The sequence below is a fragment of the Botrytis byssoidea genome (genome assembly GCF_014898295.1).
Source record: "Botrytis byssoidea strain MUCL 94 chromosome Unknown BBYS_002, whole genome shotgun sequence".
In the NCBI taxonomy this organism is placed as follows: domain Eukaryota; kingdom Fungi; phylum Ascomycota; class Leotiomycetes; order Helotiales; family Sclerotiniaceae; genus Botrytis; species Botrytis byssoidea.
In genome coordinates, this window is record NW_024065843.1 from 750,303 (window position 1) to 771,552 (window position 21,250).

At 43.2% G+C, this 21,250-nt stretch overlaps 9 protein-coding genes across 9 annotated transcripts; 3 read left to right on the forward strand and 6 right to left on the reverse strand.

Moving 5' to 3' along the window:
* Positions 1–14: 14 nt before the first annotated feature.
* On the reverse strand, positions 15–1,511 carry EAE97_001009 (uncharacterized protein; the record flags this gene model as incomplete). The annotated part of the gene is made up of 1 exon (XM_038871519.1): positions 15–1,511. The coding sequence occupies one exon, from the start codon at positions 1,509–1,511 to the stop codon at positions 15–17; it is 1,497 nt and encodes a 498-aa protein (XP_038737420.1).
* Positions 1,512–2,590: 1,079 nt separating this feature from the next.
* On the reverse strand, positions 2,591–4,350 carry EAE97_001010 (uncharacterized protein; the record flags this gene model as incomplete). The annotated part of the gene is made up of 2 exons (XM_038871520.1): positions 2,591–3,031; positions 3,340–4,350. The coding sequence occupies 2 exons, from the start codon at positions 4,348–4,350 to the stop codon at positions 2,591–2,593; spliced, it is 1,452 nt and encodes a 483-aa protein (XP_038737421.1).
* Positions 4,351–4,755: 405 nt separating this feature from the next.
* Positions 4,756–5,481, forward strand: EAE97_001011 (uncharacterized protein; the record flags this gene model as incomplete). Its single annotated transcript, XM_038871521.1, has 1 exon — positions 4,756–5,481. The coding sequence occupies one exon, from the start codon at positions 4,756–4,758 to the stop codon at positions 5,479–5,481; it is 726 nt and encodes a 241-aa protein (XP_038737422.1).
* Positions 5,482–5,622: 141 nt separating this feature from the next.
* EAE97_001012 (uncharacterized protein) lies at positions 5,623–6,946 on the reverse strand (the record flags this gene model as incomplete). Its single annotated transcript, XM_038871522.1, has 8 exons — positions 5,623–5,844; positions 5,900–6,004; positions 6,063–6,151; positions 6,218–6,396; positions 6,474–6,518; positions 6,580–6,711; positions 6,783–6,872; positions 6,933–6,946. The coding sequence occupies 8 exons, from the start codon at positions 6,944–6,946 to the stop codon at positions 5,623–5,625; spliced, it is 876 nt and encodes a 291-aa protein (XP_038737423.1).
* Positions 6,947–7,551: 605 nt separating this feature from the next.
* Positions 7,552–9,552, reverse strand: EAE97_001013 (uncharacterized protein; the record flags this gene model as incomplete). The annotated part of the gene is made up of 3 exons (XM_038871523.1): positions 7,552–8,700; positions 8,760–9,280; positions 9,381–9,552. The coding sequence occupies 3 exons, from the start codon at positions 9,550–9,552 to the stop codon at positions 7,681–7,683; spliced, it is 1,713 nt and encodes a 570-aa protein (XP_038737424.1). The 3' UTR covers positions 7,552–7,680.
* Positions 9,553–11,328: 1,776 nt separating this feature from the next.
* Positions 11,329–11,972, reverse strand: EAE97_001014 (uncharacterized protein; the record flags this gene model as incomplete). Its single annotated transcript, XM_038871524.1, has 2 exons — positions 11,329–11,423; positions 11,477–11,972. The coding sequence occupies 2 exons, from the start codon at positions 11,970–11,972 to the stop codon at positions 11,329–11,331; spliced, it is 591 nt and encodes a 196-aa protein (XP_038737425.1).
* Positions 11,973–12,525: 553 nt separating this feature from the next.
* Positions 12,526–13,877, forward strand: EAE97_001015 (uncharacterized protein). The gene is made up of 2 exons (XM_038871525.1): positions 12,526–12,960; positions 13,104–13,877. The coding sequence occupies exons 1-2, from the start codon at positions 12,635–12,637 to the stop codon at positions 13,465–13,467; spliced, it is 690 nt and encodes a 229-aa protein (XP_038737426.1). The 5' UTR covers positions 12,526–12,634; the 3' UTR covers positions 13,468–13,877.
* A 1,010-nt stretch (positions 13,878–14,887) lies between these two features.
* Positions 14,888–16,880, forward strand: EAE97_001016 (uncharacterized protein; the record flags this gene model as incomplete). Its single annotated transcript, XM_038871526.1, has 3 exons — positions 14,888–15,854; positions 15,919–16,622; positions 16,701–16,880. 3 exons carry the CDS (start codon positions 14,888–14,890, stop codon positions 16,878–16,880), a joined length of 1,851 nt encoding a protein of 616 aa, XP_038737427.1.
* Positions 16,881–17,588: 708 nt separating this feature from the next.
* EAE97_001017 (uncharacterized protein) lies at positions 17,589–20,574 on the reverse strand (the record flags this gene model as incomplete). Its single annotated transcript, XM_038871527.1, has 2 exons — positions 17,589–20,063; positions 20,140–20,574. The coding sequence occupies 2 exons, from the start codon at positions 20,572–20,574 to the stop codon at positions 17,589–17,591; spliced, it is 2,910 nt and encodes a 969-aa protein (XP_038737428.1).
* Positions 20,575–21,250: the final 676 nt, after the last annotated feature.

Here is a 21,250-nt window from a genome sequence, read left to right on the forward strand (position 1 = left end):
TGGAACCTGTAAGTCTAAAAATCCAAAGCACCACATTCCTTCTTTTCAAGAACCTTCCCAATTCTATCCACCATCCACCCACTTTCCATGTAAACACCCTCATTAACCTTCGCTCCTATCGCCGCTGTATGATCAAGATGGCAGTTGTCATCTTGATACTTCCAGGTCAAACATTTGTCCCAGTCTGCACAAGCCTTTTTGCAATTTTCTTTCGATGCCCATGGTCTTTCACTCTTCTGAGCTGCAGTTAAGGCCTTTAAGTCGGGCGACCAGGAATCTTCCGTCGATGAAAATGACTTGGCTGCTGCATAATTATCCCACTCTGACCGTGCAGCAACTAGTTTTGGAGCAAAGAAGTATTTAAAAACGTCGCGATAACGTATGCGTCCCTTTCCTTTCGTCTCTTGCATGAACTGGTTTTCAAAAACGAACAATTGGGAAATATCCGCTTGATGGACTTTATGGATATTCATGAGTGGTGAGCACCAGTTCCAGTCACCAAAACCAATTCTCCATGTTGGAAGGGACTGCAAGGCAGCCCATCCACCTCCATCCAGCTCCTTGAATCGCTCTACGCCCATTTCTTTCATGGCATGTGAAAGTACCTGATCTCCGCAGCAATGCTCCTTCGCATACGATTCGTACTTGTCAGCCAGAGTCTTCTCTGCACCAAATGAAGTTGCCATAGCCTTTCCAGAAACAGCAAATCCAGATCCACCATGAGCAAAATCTTCGCCCATCTTAAACGCTGGCGACCCAACCAAAAGAGGAGATGTGTGGTCTAAAGTCGCAAGCCATGCATAAAGTGTTTCCCAAAAGAAATAGTTATCGTCCTCCATATACACATACCATTTCTTGCCAGGGTGATGAATAGCAGCATGTTGAAACATAGGCAAGAACTTGTATTTGTCCAGTCTCCAGCCACCCGGTAAGTACGAATCTCCCTCCATACTTGCACTTTCTTGGTACAAATTGTCGTTGAGAGCTTCTTTGGCTTTGTTATAGAGCTCAAAGTCAGGTGATGCTTTAAGAGTTGCCGATACGTTTGCGAGAGAATCAATGACCGGATTTCCATTGATGTTGTCCGCGATGTCAGAGTAGTAGACGATATTTGGAGTAAGTTGTTTGTTACCCAATGTAGTCGACATGTGCATAGGCATCCTCCTCCAAATGGACGTAGCACCAGTCTTGACCAAAATGACGACATCCTTCGGATCAAGACCTGTGTTACTGTAGATCCTGCTTGGTTCTTCTGCTGCTGGCTTTGTATAGCTGTTGTCATCGCTCATTGGTGGGGATGCTAAAGGAGTTGTAGATGGCACATCCGAATTTATAGAATAATCTTGTAGTAATGGACCGCCATCTGTCGCATCCCAATTTGCTGATCTGTTAACAAATATAACATTATTTTCGCTCAATCCCATAACAATGAATACTGCGACAAGAAAGCTAATCCAGAGGTATCCCTTGAGATGTCGAGGCAAAAAAGCCCCATACTGTGAGGTTGACATCTTTGAAGACCGTTGAAGTAACTCAAGTACGGGATATAAAAGAACTTGAGAAACTCTTAAGCAGTCCAAAAGATAGATAGAATGAAACTCGAAAGATTCCAATCAGGGGAGGAAATCATTGGCCTGGAAGTATGTATAATAAAGGCAAATTTTATATAAGATTTGCCTATGCTTGTAAGTTTTCATGCAAACCTCGTCTAACCGTCTGACAGTGCATGCTGTACAAGGACAAGGGATCATGCGGGTTGTATTATTGTGTGGGGCTTAGATCAGGCTGGAATACGGATTCCCCTCATCAGTTTGGTAGCCTTGCATACTTAGATCCCATTTTATTCTTTTCGAGAAGAGTTCCGAGACAATTGCAGAAAAGAATTCTCTGGCTTGATATGAAAAATAGCAGAATTCCTCGGCATTAGGCAGTCACTAGGCATGGCAAGGCACTCGTGAGTCGTGGGATGGACATCTTTCGACGGTTTCCTTTTGCCTAGCCAATAGTACCATAACTTCACAAATCAGGAGTTCTCTATCATGTGATAAAAGGGGTCAATGGGCCTTCTTTTGCGGTCCTGACTCTTGGATCTTATACGAAGACTAAAACACGATGATCTTCTACCGTTAGATTCTTTAGCCGATCGTATTTTATTGTCTGTGGATACTTTCAACTCGAAATCTCTCAGGAAGTCGCGGTTTAGTGATGTTATATTAATCCGAAGTATAATTCCATTTAAAGTTATCCATATTTGTATACACCCGTAGTGAGACCGCGGAGTTGAGACAGATCTTTAACACCCTACAGGATTGCTTCCAAAATATTCCATGCAAGGACTGTAAATGCTAATTGATGTGCGTTCCGGCATATATCCAGCTGCAGGTACCTCCAATGATTCCCGATCGAAGGCTCGAATTGCAACATCTAATCGACAGCCTTACCAGTGAGACATGCTTAGCTTCAAGCATTTGTATTATTTTGACTTTTTAAATCTCCGGGTTATCACCGGTAATGTTTTTAGCTTTCTAAATATATTGAACCAAGACATTCGGGGTGTAAACCTCGGAGCACATACGATCAGGGTCTCAATTCAATGAAGATACAATGCTTGATTCCTGATTCGCCTTACGAGAAGGCCGACGACAACTGGGCCGACTATAGTGCAAATTACTACAGCCCAAACGATGACAAGAAAAACTGCTTCCCCGGAAACAATGGCAGTATTTTGTTGATTCTTCAACAACAGTGTACCGGAGCTTTGTGAGAGGGACGCGATCAAGAACCCGATTTCTCCTCTGGCAACCATGGCGAATCCCACTAGCAAGGCTTCTAAATGTGGAGGACGGGTAGAATCTGCCGCTGATGATTGAGTTTCTCTTGGTTTGCTCCAAGATTTTGCGAAGTACTCGAAATACATAACAAGGCTCACTAGGCATTTCGCAATTACCATGAGTATGGAGTACACAATGCCTTTCCAGACGATGGAGGCTTTAAACATGTCTGTGATTGGAATTGAGAAACCAATAGACGCCTAGATAGATCAGATTAGTCCAGTTCCTTAAAATCAAGTATTGCTCGCAGTTTGTCCAATAGTCTGCGTTAATAGGCTAAATGTGAATGTCCGAGGAGAGTTCAATCCAGAATTTCGGGCGATTGAAGTCTGAATGAGATAAATATTTGGATGCGATTCATTATCCAAGAAGGATTCACCATTCCATACTGATCGAGTATGCCAAATCGGTTCCAAAAGTACACATCTCATGTTGTCTACCAGGAGTCCCGACTCTTGAATACCCAGTACTGGATGGTGAGAGTAAGGTGTAAATTGAAAATACTTACAAAGAAAAAGGGAACCAATATGAAGTCCATGATTGGTTTATAGTACTCTTCGTACATCACCTGAGCTGGGTTTGATCTCGGTTCTTCTTCAATACTACGGTTTCCGACATCCCATAGGTAATTAACTACTCCCCCGGCAATAAATGCGGCGAAAAGAACAGACGCATCGATGAAAGATGCAATAGTGACAAAAACGATGAGTATCAATGTTGAAAGAAGAAACCCAAGGCTAGGAATTCTCCAAAATTGTTTGAGAGCTGTTTCCTTGACATCAGATTTGTTTCCCGTGGGAACATTAGCCACTGACTCGGACCGAGAACACTTGACAAGGTAGAGCCAAATCGGCTTCAGTAAGTAAGCGCCCAGAGCAAGAAAACCCAGAAGTAAGCCAAAACTCGCGGCTATTGGTCTTGCGATTGGCCATCCACCCATACCTCCACTCCCCAGGGTTGTCACAATGTTCACCATAACAAGGCCGACAACGTCGTCCATCATCGCAGCTCCTACGAGTATCACACCGACTCTCGTATGCTGCATATTTGCAGAGGAGAGAATGGCGAATGTCGTTCCCAGAGAGGTCGAACATAATGATGCCCCAGCCGAGAAGGCTGCTAGAGGAGTAGGATACATTGTCCCAGAACTACTGGAAAATGGTAAAATAAGCAACAGGAAAGATAATGCAATGGGCACTAATAGACCAACAGTAGCTACCGATATTGAAATGTAGGCAGCTTTCCGAAGCTGTTTGAGGTCTGTACTGAGTCCTCCTTCAAACACGAGACCTATCAGACCTAGGTAGCCCAATGCTTGAATGGTTTCTTGGTATCCCTTTGTCAGCCATGCTTCCCCTCCGACTGGTAGACCCCATATTATCCCTATGAGAATTTGTCCTACGATACCACAGTACAGCAGTCGGTCTAGGATGTATCGAGTGATGTTTAAAAGAAGAATAAATGAGGTCAATGAAAGAATAACCTCAATTCCAGGCTCCTCGTATGGGAGGAACGGCATTATCAATACGTGACGATTGCGGTATTCGATATAATTGAAAAATGGTTATGTTATACTTTTGAGAGGAAAAATGGAAAGATTCTCTTTTCTGAGAGGCACAACATGATTTTGGAGAGAAAATACTCTCCCAAGGATTCGACGAACAAAAATCAAGGCACACCTGGCTTGGAAGCCAGCCACACTTTCCCGCCCCGCCACAACTGCTACGCTCTAGCCACACTCGCCACACTAACCTTACATGGATTCCACCAAAAATTGAAGCGATAACGCTAAGATTAATTTTTGAGTTGCGATAAGAAAATATATCTCTTCATCACAAGTCTCAAAGCATTCCTCCATCAACTGCCCACTTCAGCAACCCCTAACACTCCCTCACATTCGCGTTAACGATCACACAACCTCAAAATGAACGCCCACGCTCTTCTCACCTCTCAGGGTTGGCGCGGAACCGGTCACTCTCTCCACCACAGCTCCGACACTATTGGACTCTCGCGACCATTGCTCGTTTCGAAAAAAGACAATCTTTTGGGAGTGGGGAAGAAAATGCACAAGACGGCTGATATGTGGTGGTTGAATGCTTTTGATGCTTCGCTGAAGGGATTGGATACGAGTAAGGAGGGACAGGTCAAGGTTCAGGAGGGAGGGGGCTTGGAAATGGTGGTTAAGGGTGGAAGTAAATGGGTTGGGGGAAAGGGAGGATTGTATAGCTTTTTTGTGAGGGGGGAGACGGTCGGGGGGACGATGGAGGACAAAGAGAAGGAGAAGAAGGCTATGGAGATAATTGTCAAGGAAGAGAAAAGCGGGAAGGGAAAGGACAAGGATAAGAAAAGGAAGGGAGAAGAAAGAAAAGAAAATAAGGAAGAAAGGAGGGCAAGGAAGGAAAAGAAGAGGGCGGAACGAGCGAGGAAATCCGCCGCTAAAGAAACCAAAAAGATGGAGGGAGGAAAGGAAGCCAAAGCAGCAAGCGCCAGCTCAACAGACTCGGAAAAGACAGAAACCAAGGAGGAACGGCGAGAACGGAAGGAACAGAAGCGACAAAAGAAATTGTTACGACGATCAGAGAAGGAATCATCAGATACATCATCAACGTCAGAAAGCGCCAAAAAGAAGAAGTCGCGGAAGAATAAATAAATGGTTTTGCCCTGTATATTCTACAAGTCGGCATAGCAAAAGGCGTTTTGGGGCACGGAGTTTTGTGATCACGACAGTGACCCTGGCGTTCTAGATAATATATGGTATCTCAATTAGATTTGTGGAATTCTAAACCTCGAACTATATCTCTTTGGGTATCTTTCCAGGCTTATTGGATAAAAGCCATGGTCTCCTCTGCCAAAATTCGTCTTTAATAACATCTACGTGTTGCACCGTGATTCTTGCCTTTGCTCTTCTCTTCCTGTCCTTTTCTTCTTGTGTCTTTGACAGTTCCTTCTGCTCGATTGTCTTTGCTGAATCCTCATCGATTGCTTCTGACACTCCCGGTTCCACTAACTCATACTATGATCAAGTCAATTTTTCGTCAAAGTAAATTAGGGTGAAGACTCTGACTTACATCTCGGAAAACCACGCTCCCCTTTTTGTAGATTTCAGGTTCATTGTTATAATTGATTCCAAACCTCGAGAACAAAATCTCATTTTTGTCCGCAGCCAAAGATCCCTAAAATTCACCTGACGTTAAGTATGGAAACTAGTGATCTGAGAACATTGAAACTCACAGCAAGTTCCTTCTCCGCACCTTTTGCATCAAACCCTCCTTTCTGGATCAATGTCCAAAAAGTGGTATTGTAAAGATTGTTAATGTGACCTTCACTCATCAGTACCAACCCGGAGAAAACAGAGACAGGAAGTAAAATATGAAGAAAATGCATACAATCGACTTGTCTCCAACTCATATAATCCCTCAAATTCTGAACACTAGGGTATTGCACAGCTCTACCATCAAAACTAGGTAACGGTGCCGTGAGTTGCATTCCCGGGTCCGGGAAATAGGTCGACCAGAAATGGACATAGTATGCTGTGAAAGTTGATACTATTGTCGTGACCAGCTTACTATAAATTTTTGATTAACATTTTGTTTTCAGGCAAGAAGTTCCTCAAACAAAGGGTTGAAGGGAAAAGAGTCATACCTCGAGCGTCTCTCAAAAAGCGCACATGATTTATGGAAGACGAAACTATGATTGCTTCTTTAGCAAGAACTCTCGATTGAAAGCCACCATAAAATTAAAAACAAACCTATACTCGTCACTAATGCCATAGGCAATCACAATATCGGGCAATTCCATCATGACAGCCTTCGCAGCCGCATTCATCAAATCCAGCGCTCTCCGATCATTCGGCTTCTCAAAGGCATATTTGTCCGAAAATCTATGAATTTCAGTTTCCGCTACATGATCAAGCAGTAGAGTAGCTCGTGGAGCAGGAAAGGTAAAACATACTTATGAAATCCCCGACCATCAATACGCACTACGATCCATGTATTTGGGATGAGCAGATCAGGCTGCTCAAAGGCTTTGACATATTCATATCTAACAGATTGGTGAGCTGGGTCAATATGACAAAGGGTATGTGCTTAAATATCTACTTACTTTGAATTAGCCATGGTTGGTTTTCCAGGTTGATGTGCGAATCTTGTCGATATGGCATGGAGGTTGAAGAGCTAAAAGGATGTATGTGCATAAAACATACAGAGTTAGCCAAGCGAGGTCTCAGAATAGAAAGCAGCTGAGAACGGTCACTGGGTGCGTCATGTTCACATGTACCACGGGCCTCTTTCTCTGAGGCTTATTCTACTACTCATTCGAAGGGAAGTTTTTTGGAAATGGAAAAGCTGTAAATCTAAGGTGCTATCTACCTACATTGACACCAATACTGAAAAACATGTATCAAGATACCTTGTCAATATTTAGGAAAATAAATTTGAATCTAGCTAAACCCTAAAAATGAACCAGGTCATAGCTTATTCAGCCAATCTTTCGAAGAAAAATCCCCACCATTATCTTTGTATAACACGGCAGGAAAGACACTCAATTAGATTTCCTAATATATTCTTATGAGATATAGTTCATCAACATGAACCGTTCGTTCGAGCATCTTTGGAATTTCAAACTATCAAAATTTGATGTAGCAGGCAATCTGAACGTGATGTAAAATAAAATATAAAAATATTGATAATGATATCCTTGCGAATAGATTTGACAGAATTAGACTAGATAAATACAATTGCGTCACCTTGAAAGTTCTAGCATAACCCCCTCAATAAACCCCTCGTTACTACATCCACTCTCCCTCTTTAACATATACAATTTATGGTCCTTCCTCCAAATGTTCCTACCCTCAATCAACCCAATGCGCCCTACCTCTATGATATTCTAATCTTCTCCTCTTATGCCCGGACCTCAACCAACCCCCATATTCCTTTCTCTCGTTCTTGACCTTGCCGATTTCCTCTTGCTCAATTACGCTCCTCCTTGCCCGATCTAGCTCCGCGTGGTCACGCGCACCAGTTCTCAAATCAATTTCGCGTTGTTTCTCATTCTTCCTTCTCTGAACCATCGCGTGGTGCTCAGCAAGACTTCTCCGCACCCTATTCCTTGCTCTCTCTGTCCTCTGCACCGTAAGTCCTCCTGAGTATTTGAATAGAAAGTCTCTCTCCTCCGCGTCGTCAATCATCCAATTCATCTTTACCAATTCGAGAGGTTTGTACTCTCGCTGCAATTCCAATTTTGGGGCCCAAGGTGGCAATTCCCTATACATGAATTTCTTCCTCGCGTCGTTGAGCTGTTGTACCTTGAGATATACTTCTACAGCAGTCGGTCGATCTTCTCGGTTAAGTGTCATGGCCCATCTGATCTCGGTTTCTAACCGTAAAGTCAAATGCTCATTTATAGGCTCAAACCTCGATTCTTGATTTAGCGCACGACGTAGGAGTTCTCTTTCTGCTGGTTTTGCGCGATGAAACTTAATGACCTTTCCCTCCGAGTTTATCAGGGAGCACCCTTTGTTTGGGTAACGCCCCCTCCTGGCCATCATATATATCATGGCGCCTACGGACCACACATCATACTTTGCACTCATCTTGGTGTCTGGCGGGTCACAAGTACTATTTCCGTAATTAAAATCGCGAGTACCGTGTCTGGGTAGATGTAGGGACTCGCCAAAATCTCCCAATTTGATAGTCGGATATGTGTTCGGGGGAGAATTTGGAGGAACTGATTGGATGAAGACATTGTTTGATTTAACGTCACGTGCGACAGTTGTTTCTGTACGTCCCGCAAATTCTGGTTTTGTTATGTAATCGGGATGCTCGCCATGGAGAAATGCAAGTCCGCTAAACAGTTGTTCGAAAGTGTGCCACTAAGGATTGAGATTAGTTATATCTCGGCTCGACAAAGATAGAATGGTATCAAACTCACTATAAATGCTTCGGGCATGTATTCGTCCCTCTCTCGAAATTCACATACCATGTCGAGAAGAGTGCCAAGATCGCAAATCTCCAGAACAATCAAAGAAAAAGAGTTTCCCAAGATGTCAAATTCAGCCCAACCAGCCATGTTCATGACATTAGGGTGCCCTGATTTGATATATTGAAGGAATGTTGTTATCTCCCTTCCACGTTTGGAGGTTAAGCTCAATGCTTTCATTTGCTTCTGGTCAACAACAGAAGCTTCACTGGTTCGTGTAAGATTGGGACTGCGATCTGAGCCCATGTTGTAGTCAAGGTTAGCCTCCGACTCTAATCGAAGTTTGGAAATTTTAATAGCATATTTGATGCCGGGCTGTCCCTCACTACGGGTATCTTTGTTCTCGACGCGAAAGACAAGTCCGAATGATCCACTGGCAATACATGCGTCAATTTCTATATTATCTCCTGTCAAGTTGTGTGGATTGTGTTTCTGCCATTTATTTTGACGGATTGTGTTCGCACGAAATGCGCCTATCAACATTAAAATTTGATTAGCGTTCGTACCATTTTTCTTTGCAAAATAAGGGCATCAGATAAAATTGAAAGACGTTTTGAAAAGATTAATACTTACGTATCACCCTAACTGCCATGGAGTCTGATTGTCCTGTTAAAGAACTTATGCCTACGTCTTGCCAAACCCCCTCGTCAGAGCTATCTGTGTCTAGGCCCACATCCACATTCACATCTACAATTACAGCCCCCGCACCTGGCGCATTACCTTCCTGTGTGGGTACGGCTGCCATTTGTATTTTGATATCCAAAAGATTCGAGATGTTGTTATTCGAGAAAAAGTAGTTTTCAAAACCCCGTTGAATCGAACGAAATATCCTACCTACCATGATATGTGAAGAGAGGAAGGAACAAAGCCATGCTTTGAAGTCATCTGTTTCCGGCACTTTGTCGAAGCGTTGAAAGAACCAAAGGAAGCAAATGATCATAAAGGCAACACAAAGAAGTTATTATTCTGATTAAGGGGGGAAGTGAGCGCCAATTGATAAAACCATAATTGAATCTAGCTGCATAGTCGTGATAGTGTAACTAATATTTGGACTTTGTATTGAGATGTGAAAAGTTTGCGATGATCAAGCTGAAGTGAAAACGGGTACCCACTAGACATTGAAGCTAATTTGACAACGAAAGAACAGGAGGGAAACCTCTCAATGAGAAAACTATCATGATGATGAGCCTCGTTACTAGACCGAGATTTCCCTTGACAATGAAACTGTGTGATCAAGAAAGGTTTGACTAGATTAAAAACCCCCTTATCACTTAAGTCGTTCTTGTTTGGCATTTCACTATATCAACTAATTGGCCGTCACATCCATCTAAAATTCAAAAACCCACTTGAATTCGGACTATCTCATTGGTGCTCCTAATAAATTACACTCACTTCTTCTTCTCCTGCTTGCAGCAGCGTTTTTTGCCGACAAAACCTATGCATATCCTCGTTCATTCTTCTTTCTCACTGATCAATGACCTAGCCATATCAGCGATGCAGTCTTTACCATGAAGATCGTATGATTTGAGCCAGCAATAATGGGTCCTCAAAAAAAAAGTCAAACAGCAAGACAATCAGGTTTTTGCTAGTTCAATGACCTTCGATCGTTCAAAAGTTTAAAGAAATCTCGGAATGCACAGGATATCAAAGTAACATGTACTCCGATTATTTTTCGTGATCTAAAATAATGCCAAGTCCATATCACTCATGGAGCTCCGACAGTTAGACTCCTAATAAATCTCGATTTTTGAGGATAAAGTCGTTCTGTAGTGCAGTTCTGTTTGTCACTTGACATGAATTGATCCACGGTATAAAAACAGTACGCACGTACAATTCCAATATCTACTTTTGAGCACTGCAGAACGTACTGTTTCTATAAATTTATTAAAGTGTATCCTTTGTAGTTGAAAAGATCGCTTCCTTCCTTCTTTCCATTTCTAGTAATTGCCAACTATAAGTTCATTCGCGATCAAATTTATCCTTATTATTTCCACACTGTCTTGAGATCATTTGATTGCCTTGGATTTTCGCTTGCGTCTTCGTTGTTGATTACAAGTAACCTACCCGGCACAATTGTTTGTGCGTAAATCCTGTTCAATATTTGAGCTGTCTGGACGGATACATGAACAGAGATAGTACTTGAGTTGAAGAGACTATAAAAGAATCTCAAGGCTTCCGAGACATGGCTTGGAAAGCAATATTACAAATAACATAATCCATGAAGGAGTTTGGTTCTTAGATAAGAAATTTAGTTAAAAGCACCTGAAAACACAGTTTTCAAGGGCCAGGGCGCTTCCAAAATACAAACCGTCAGAGAAGAATGGAAAGAGCAATAATACCCGCAGAGAGGATATTCAAGCAATCAAGAATCAACTGAATTTATCTATAAGTTCTCCAAAACGGGAGAATCAACGACGAGGAACATAGGACAGATGCAATATAAATCTTTTCATTTGATTTCACAATCAACTCTTCAGCTTTTTATAAGCATGCAATTCCTTTTTGAATTGAAGGCCTAAGCTTAACTTAATTTATCTCCGTAGGATTGAAATAAAGAAAACCATGAATTGCGTTGCACGTTTCCTTGTCGCGATTGCCAAGATGCCGCATTCGATCCTACAACTCTGTCAGTGATTGCGTCGGCATATAACCGATCAAGATCTGCTTACCAGGAGTGACACCTTTACCAAATCCAAATACTTTTAATAGAGCACGAATAGGCCAGAGGGGCCCGAATGCCACAGCCAGTGCTGCCCAGGCTCCAAAAACGCTGACATATGGGTGCTTGCGAACGACAGGCCCCAAAGTGGCTAACACTGTTGTTGCAGAATGTCTAGGATTCTCAAGAGCATTTATACCCGCTTTCTTTGCGGTGTTTAAATGTCTCGGAGCATCCTGATATAACTGTCCTGCCACACCCTTCGCGGTGTTTAGATGCCTGGGAGCATCCTGATACAACTGCTCTGCCGCTATTCTGGATCTTTCCATGAGGACTGGTGTTTTCTCCATGGCAGAGTTGAGAGCAGGTTGAACCTTAGCAGCAACAATCACGGCAGCATCTTTCCCTCTTTCATATGCTCCTGGAGCATTCTCGAGTACATATTGAACTGCTCTTTGGGCGTCTGCCACTGCTCTCGCGTAGATTGTTGAAATGTTGTCAGACATTATTACTGTTGTATGATGATGAGAAATGAGAGATGATGTTGAAATTTCAAGTAAATAAAGTCAGACCACAAGGCACACACAACATTGAAAGGTGACATGGCATACTGCGGGGTACTACGGCCCGTACTGACGAGTCAAATCTATTGATATATACTCTATATGCAGTCGAACACCACGTGGCTTGATTTTGACCACTCAGTCAATGTTTCAAATGGTCTGAAGGGTGTTGTTGGTGTTGTCCAATGGTGGTAATAGATATATGTAAGGTACCGAAATGTAGAAGACAAAAAAGACTTTCGATTTTGAGTCAAGCATGGACCCAATTTACTAAATTTAAAGCCTAGATTTGGATTGCGGACAGCCAATCATAGCCCGATAGTCCCTGAAACTAAGGAAAACTTGGCACTACTGTACACTGTATTTCCCCAAATTTACAGGGTGCATGTACCAAACGGTTATTAGCTCTTCTCCACCCTTTCCTTCTCTAATCTCTAATCTTTCATAAGCCAATTTGTCTCGATACATCCATCCATCCATCCATCCATCCATCCCACTTTCTACTCCATAATTCTATCTCTTTGGACATACCACTTATTATTCCAATAATATCATAATGCGCATCTAGTCTCTCTTTGAAAATCGAGATAAAATAATAATTTATAATGGCATCCACGATCCACGAGACTCCAGAATGGGAGACTCCAACACCCAAACAATCCTTCCTCAGCAAATATAATATCTTTTCGAAACCGGAATCATCAACTCTTCCTACCACGAAAGAGGGATCTTCGGATTCATCGGGAAATGCTGTCGCGACAGGAACCTTTGGAAAACCTACATTGACTGAGCGATTCAATAATGTATTGCCTGCGCATCGCACATATCTTGGACGGAGTCGCAAGGTGCTTTTGTTGATTATAGGAGCAATTGTATTATTACTTGCATTGATCTTGGGACTGGGACTTGGTCTCGGCTTGAAGCATTCATCGTATGTGTATTTAGCAATTCATTACATATCGATGGCTCATCGTTTTTCTTTTTGTGCATGAATCCTTCTCACAACAATATACTCCTTCCAACTCAACTCTGCTATTCAATTGGTCAGAATCACGTACTAATCTATCAATTAAGGTCGAAAGCATTACCTCTTCCATCAAATGGTGGTATATTCACAGGAGATCTTACATACTATGCACCTGGTCTCGGCGCATGTGGCATTACATCCTCATCATCTGAATCTATTTGCGCCGTGTCCCACATCATCTTTGATGCCGCTTCAACGAGTTCCAACCCCAATGCCAATCCTCTCTGTGGGAAAAAGATCAGAATCACTCGACAGAAAGAATCGGGAAGCGGAAACAATACTATTGACGTAACGGTTGTTGATAGATGTGTTGGATGTAAAGCCGAGGATTTAGACTTAAGCATAACAGGTTTCGAAAAGTTGGCATTGGAAGCAGAGGGCAGAGTTACTGGAAGTTGGGCTTGGTTATAGTGAGCTACAATACGGGAAACATTTGGAAAGACACCATTTGATGTTAGGATGCCCTAGATTTTCTTCTTTTTCTTTGAACGGGGGTCTAGTATATGATTCATGATGGATGTTCTGGGCTTCATCTGGCTGCGGAGATACCTTTGATTTCGGTATAAATTGAATCACAATGTTGTGATGAGATATTCTAGTGGATGCATAATAATATGATTGTCCAAATTTAGAGCTGTCAACGAGTTTCGTCTCATACTCAGCATTTTCAGATTTCCCATATCTCCTTAGATCTGGTGAGAAGAATGCGGTGCTAAGTTTGGAGGGGCTCATGTACTACTGATAGGTGTCTGTCACATAAAAGATATCTCAATATTATGAAGGCAAAGCAATAGTTTTGCAGTCTGAATCGAAGCGAATCCAGTTGAATGTTGGTATTGTTTTACCCGTGTGAGATGATGACTTGACGGAAAGCGAGTAGAGGAGATGGGAAGAGTTTAACTTGGAAATGAAGGCACAAAACGAAGGGTATTGATCGGCATGTTTGTTTAGGAAGAGAGCCTCAGTAAGGACGCTTTCTTGTATGCAGCTTCTATGATTCCAACCCAAGATTACATGATGTAGAAGGGAAGATGCAGGGTATCAACGGCTCAGTAATTCGAGAAATATGGAAACTGATTGGAAACTTGCGGGCATAGATAGTGAGAGAGTATTCAGAAGTATACTTCATTACTTTTCGGCTCTGAATTCATCGGCTTGAGTTAATGATTGAACTTGCTTTTCTCCAACACAAAGCCACCGAAATACTTCTCTTCTCAATGGTCATAGTACCCTTCCCTCAACTCATCACAGTAAAGCTCTTCCCAGCCTTTAAATCGATTCAACATCTCACACAAGATACCCACGTACCATCATCACGTGGTACCCAATCCATGCGTCCAAAGTGGATTTCCACAATTTAGCTTCTCATCTCACCGTCCAGCCCAAACAACCTTGTAAAAATGGAGCTTTCCCGAGCCCAGCCCCCGCAGTTGAAACAGTCCTACGGGCTGATGCAAGCGCTAACGAAGTACACGAGTCCTCGAATCGTCCGGCGGATGAGATATAAAAGCTTGGCATCGCTCCTCGATGTGAAAATTTCTGTGCACCTTCACTCTTTTTTCGCTTAAGGGTTCTATATACTCGAATTATACGCACTTCTGTTTGTCTAGAGTTTTTGTGTTGGTTTTTTTGGATGGTTGAGGATTTATGTAATATAAATTGGATTTATTTTGGACACCGCTGGTTTGTATGTATGTATCTCCTATTTCTTATTGACAGGAATTTTCTGATATTATATAGATATTATCTTGAAGCACTTGGGGATAACTTTGAAAAAATACACTACCGCATACACTCCTATATAAATAAGATTCACGTAAACCCCATCATCATGGCCTGGATCTCAAGAGGCCAATCCAGTTTCGTCCAAGACACCCCCAATGGACACACATCCGCCGTCCCAGCCATCGCCACGCACCGCGGCTCACTCTGGTGTCTCTGGAGCGACCCATCCGGCGATCTCTACTATGCCACCGGCGACAATGACACCTTCCAGACGCGTCTCCGATTTCCCGATCAAGGAATCCCAGTGATGGCCGAGCTTCTCGGTCGTCTGCATGCCGTAATCGTCAGATCAGATGGAGAAATCGCTCACTATGAATATGACGATGTGGAGAAATCCTGGGCGTCTCCTACTCTTCTGGATAAGCAAATAGGGCTCTGGACGAATACTACACCGGCGCTGATTAGTCACCATAACAATTTGGTGTTGGCGTATACCCAGAATTCCTATTTGTATTACTCGACATGGATGCTGGGTTCTGAGGCCCAGCCAGAATGGAATTATCCCCAGGAAGTAAGCGGGATTAGTAAAGTATCTGGGATCCCCGCGGTGTTTGTGTTGAATGGAGATTTGCACGCGCTGTGTTCTTCGACGGAGGAGGATCGTGTGATTCTCGGATTCAAATATTCGTTGCCGGAAGATGTGTGGAATAGTTGTGATGATGTGAGTGAAGGAAAAGCAGCACAGGGTGTTTCGGCTACCTCTTATGGTGACAGTGCGTTTTTGGCTTTCCAGGAAAATGGCCCCGGAGATACTTCACATGTGATTTACATGAGCGAGTATAAAGATGGGATGTGGCATCCGCAAGAAGCGATCGCGGGACAGACTTCGTTTGACCCTCCACAGTTGGCGGTGCTGAATGGAAGGATAAATTGTATATTCAATTCCAATGATGAGAGTAGGGAGTTATTGTGGTATTCTCGATCATTGCTCGATTACTCGCTAAGCTCTTGGATGGCGGAAATCCCAGATGATACTTTGTTATCGGATATGACTATCCCAGGAACCCACGATAGTAAGATTTCTCTCCTCTCTCTTGCCAATTGACACCCCTCCTAACAATCCTCCCCCCTCCCCAGGCTGCGCAGAATCCAACATCCCCTTCGTGCGCACGCAATACCTCTCCATAGCCTCCCAACTCACAGCCGGCATCCGCTTTCTCGATCTGCGCGTGCGCGTCCACACCGAAGATGGTCAACTCTACATGTACCACGGCGGCATCCCCATCAACCTACCTTTCTATCTCAAATTCGATTTTGTCATGCAGGAAGTCTTCGATTTCCTCTCTCAACACAGTCAAGAAACCATATTAATCTCGATAAAAAACGACGACACATCGAACAAAGAACCTCCCGAGGTATTCTACAGCGCTGTCGCAAAACACATCACATCCATCCCGCCCTACCCATCCGGAAAACCTCGCTGGCTCACGACAAACAAACCCGAGACCCTCGGCGACGCGCGGGGAAAAGCAGTATTACTGCGCCGCTACGACTGCGCTCCGCATCTCTCCGTAGAAGAAAAAATGGGCTTAGATCTCAGCGGCTGGTTAGACAACAATCCCGATTTCACGCTCCGAACAGAAAGCGATGTGACGATCCATCTGCAGGATAAATGGGAATACTCTGATATTATTCCGCTCAAGGGGCTGGTCGAGAGTAAATATGAATACGTGGTGCGGATGTTGGAGAAAGCGAGAGAGGGGGCGAGAGATGAGTGGTTTGTGAATTTTATGTCGGCGGTGGGGGATCCGGTGCGGAAGGGTGAGGTGGCGGAGAGTCATGTATGTTTTTTTTTTCGAATTTTCGAATTTTCGATTTTCTCTTCTCTTGCTATGTGAGATCACTGACTCAATCTTTAGTGGATAGCAGTAGGCGCGCATAGTAAACTCATCGGTGCATTTGTCCAAGGTATGAATCCGACGCTCCGCCTAAACTTTGATTGGGGAATCAAGAAACGATATGGGATTATTCCAATGGATTATCCAGAGTTGCCGAAAGATTCGGATTTGGTGGCTTTGATGATTGGGTCTAATATGTAGAGAGGGGGTGAGAAATGATGTAGATAGATTTGGATATCCGGGCGGATCTCGAAAGTAACAAAAGATCTAGAAGGATAGGTGGGTGAATGGATTTTGGAAATAGAGAATGATCAATAAAATCTCCGAAATGTACCTACCTGGGTATTGTTAGATTTATTCAAGAATCATCAAAGGTAAAGCTAGATTTACGCTTATCATGTAGTTTCTACTCAATAACACATGTTTTCAGCAGTAGGAACTATACATAATACTAAATACAAACCATTCAACAACCTTGACGTAGCTTGTATCGATCAAATCACTTCATAATTTTAGAACAAACACATAATCATACACGATCACCAAACTTACCTAGCATCATCAAAAATATCACATAAATCACCATCACAACCGTAAAGCGCTTCTTCCCAACTCTTCGATAACAATTATCATTATCCTCGCTGTTATTATCGGTAAGAGCTATCCGGTTCCCAAACTTTCATCCATCCAGTATTTATGAAAAGGGTATGTATGGTATACAAAAGCGCGCCATGAGTATTCCACGCCTTTAGTTTCCCCAGAATCCACGAATTCCCTTTCGTAAAAATCATTCATGCGCCCGAAAATTAATCCTAGTCCCAATCGCAAAATGAAAGTAAAGAAAGTAAGTAAAGAAAGTAAGTAAAGAAAGTATAACCCCTTATCCCCAACCGAGGAATCATCAAGAAATTAACGCCCCTTTGAAACGCTTGCCGATCGTCCGAGAACGAGTTTGTGCGAAAGACCAAACCATTTTCTTCCATGGTCCGTTGTAGCACCACTATTGTTGTCTTTATCTTTGGTTGCGTCGTTTTCCTTATTGCTCTCTTCGGCCATATTCACGTGGTAATTCTCACGTCTTTCTTTACCGATGCCCGATTTAATACCCTTACTCTCATCACCCGCACTAGAGATGACCTCTCTCGATAATTCATCCCCATCATTCGCACCATCTTCTCCGAATTCTCCCCTCTCCCTAACAACTGCACACGCACTCCTCGGTCTACCCAGCAGCTCTCGTTGAAGTTGCGCCGAAAGGTTTCTATTCCTTGAAATAGGTGGCGGAGTAGCACTTCTTTCTTTTTCAAGCCCGACTTCATCTTCTTCATGATAAGTGCTTTTCTCAACTCTGTTACCAGTCTCCTCACTACCATCCAGTTGATAGTCACCCAGTGCCGATCGACTACTATATCTGTATCCATGTCTCGAAGCAGGCATAGTCTGATATTTCGTCCTACGTTCTAGATTAGAGTTGGAACTAGAACTCGATCTTGAACTCGATTGTGAAATATTAATGACTGGCGCAGTATCTGATCTGCTAAAGAAGAGTCTCGTAGGAAGTAGTCGCCTGAAATCCTTTTCTTTGCCACCTTCTTTCTCCTTAGAACCTTCTCTACAAGGCGTACTTGGGATACTCATCGATACAGGAGCAAGTGGCATCTTGGTGTTAGAATCATGACTCGTGTTGATAGAAGATGGGGCATGCTTCCTCAATTTTGACGTAGCAGCCGCGAGTGAAGACCTTCGATCTGGAGCAGGTGGCTTGGGTGTCTTTTCATCTAAAGGCGTAGAAGATCTTTCCAGTTCCCTGGCACGTCTCTCTCGATGTTCCTCAATTCTAGAGTGTGATCTGTGATCCGAATCAACGGTTATAACAGTATCATCACTCTTAGGATGAGACTCAGCTTGCGATACCGTTCGTAGCATTTCGTATCGTTGTGCTGCGTTATTCGAATCACGAGAACGTGAATTTGCACCAGTTGGAACACGTGTTGCAGGATGATCATTATATATACCGTCACCACCCCAAGCTCTTATAGAATCGCGTTCGCGAGACGTGGTGTTAAATGAAAAGAATTCCGGTGTTTGATCTCCTCCCCGAGGTTGGCGAGTTGGAGGATGCATCTTGGAACTTTCAGCGACACTATCGGTACTATAATTGGTGAAAGTATCCACATCATCTGTTTCCAGTGTTTCTGTATCCCAGCCATGACCTTCGCGCCGACTTGTTACGGTTTCTCCAGCACTACGTGGTCGCATGGATGTAGTTGATTGGTATGGATTGTAAGTAGCAGGAGGTACCGAGAATGTTGATGTACTATGAAGAAATGTCACCTCATCTTCAGTTGCTTGATGTCTTTGATTTAGAGTTTCGTCAGACTCCTTGTGACTTCTTAAGGTACCGGTACTAACAGTATCTGGTGTGGGTGGTAACTTCTGGGTTGCCTCATAACTATTCCCATTGATCGTGAGCTGACTATTATCCTCTTGAAATTGATGTCTTTCCTGGACACTGTTTCGTTTGTCGGATCGAATTTTGAGTCGCATACTTGTGCTATTGTTGTATTGCTTCTCCAGATTACTCCTAAGTTTTTCAAGACGTTGTAGCGGAGAGGCAGCAACATAGTTCATTGACAAGAATCGACTTCTTTGACCACCAGTTTGAGATGAAGGTGAGGGTACTCTCATAGGCATAGTGGAAGCTGGACGTTCGTCAATCCACTTTTCGACTGAAGAACTCGTTCGACGATGTGGTTTTGGAAACGGAGAATCGTAGTCTTCTTCATTCACTGCAAGCGGTGACTTCTCTCCGTAGATACTCAAGAATGAACTCTCACTCAGAACACTTAAAGAAGGACTGGTCATTCCACTTGCACTGCCCTCCTCTGGCAACTTTGGAAGAGCAATATCGCTAAAACTATTACTACTAGGAAGATATAAGCTTCTCAAAGCTTCTACACCTTCGCTCCGCTCAGATAAAAAAGAGGGCATTCTGGCAATTCCTACCGTAGTATTCCTGACTCTAGGAGTACTTGATGTGTCTCTGTCGAAGATCGGGGGGGAGCTTGGCATTTCGTTCGCGCTGCTGTGATCGTAGAAGTCATTTCCGTATCGTATCTCGTAATTCCTTACATCTTCTCGCTCCTGTAGTAACCTCTCAACTTTGGCTTCCAGTTCGCAAATGAGACCAACAGCTTCTTCAACTGCCTGGTCTCGTTTCTCCAGCTCTTTGAGTAATGCGTCATTGATTTCTTGCACCTCCGACTGCTGTTTGATCTGGCTCTTCAACTGTTCCGCTTCTGATTCCAGTATTTCTTGCCTCTGTCGCCGATGAAAAAGCTCCAATTTAAGATCGAAATTCTGTTTGTGTAAGGTTGACACTGTCTGTAATCAAGTTAAAAATGAATTAGCACTCATATCTCCAAAGCATAACGTCGACTGATTATAATGTCATCCTCACCTCTTCCATTTGCTTAACCCCCATCGCCTTCTTTCCCGGCGGCTGACCGACTCCACTCGAACTTGGTCTCCTCTCTTCCCTCTCCCGCATAACCCCACCCACACCACTACTCCTATGAATCGGCGAACTTTGAACTTCTCTGGCCATCATGCCATTCCCACTAAAGTCCCCACTCAATCTTCTATCCCTACCCTTCCTCTCCCTCAACCTTTCTTGCAAGAAAGCCGCACCACCCGATTGCACACTCGTTCTCCCTGGCCCTAAAGGCAAATGCGCACTCGAACTATTCGTACTCTGCGACGAAATAGTAGGCGCTACCATATTTGTTCTCGTATTGCTGCTTGAACAATTGGTCGCGGAATCATGGTAAAGTGGCATGCGAGTCGTAGTTGAAGATATGCGACTTCTTCGAGATCCTTGACTGCCATCTTCCATGATTGGAAGATGGTTACTTTTGTTGTGATGCTATTTTCAGCTGCAGTGGTTTGGTTTTGTTTTTCTTGAGAAGCGAATGTTATATAGACTTTTGTCTCTGATTGAACGTTTCTGATTGGCTGGACAGAAGGGTTAATGCCGTATTCGTTGTATATTAAAGTAAGGAAGGCCGTACTAAAGCTGTAAATTTAGAAAGACGGAACGAGTAGATAAGTCAAAAATGAAATCTCAACTTCAGACGACCCCAGAAAGTGAGTGTGTGATATGATACTGGATCATTTGTGGACTGTGGTTGTACTATGGTTGTACTGAGTGTATTCTCGTTTGTTACCATCCAGGACGATGGGTCTTCCTCACATCAATATCTGCTGGGTACAGGAAGATCTATGCATATGCAGCTGCAAGGCACTGTGAAGCTGAGAATTCTGATCAAAAAATTGTGACTGCAAAACCAGCTAATGTTGATGTATATTAAAACCTCCCCCAAAATGATTGACAATGGTGGAAGCTTGAATGTACCTAGTGTAATTTCGTGTTGTTGTTGCATTTGTTTGATGGAATGCAATAAATACTTGGGTACCTACAAAGCGTTTCCAGGTCGATGACTTTCTATTCTGTACTACGTTTCTCACCCAACTGGTATTATTTTCTACCCAGAGCGAATTAAGAAAAGGGG

Coding starts and splice junctions, on each gene's coding strand:
- EAE97_001015 (XM_038871525.1), top strand. CDS start 12,635: ATGGCATCCACGATCCACGAGACTCCAGAATGGGAGACTCCAACACCC. Junction 12,961..13,103: donor CTCGGCTTGAAGCATTCATC/GTATGTGTATTT, acceptor CTATCAATTAAG/GTCGAAAGCATTACCTCTTC.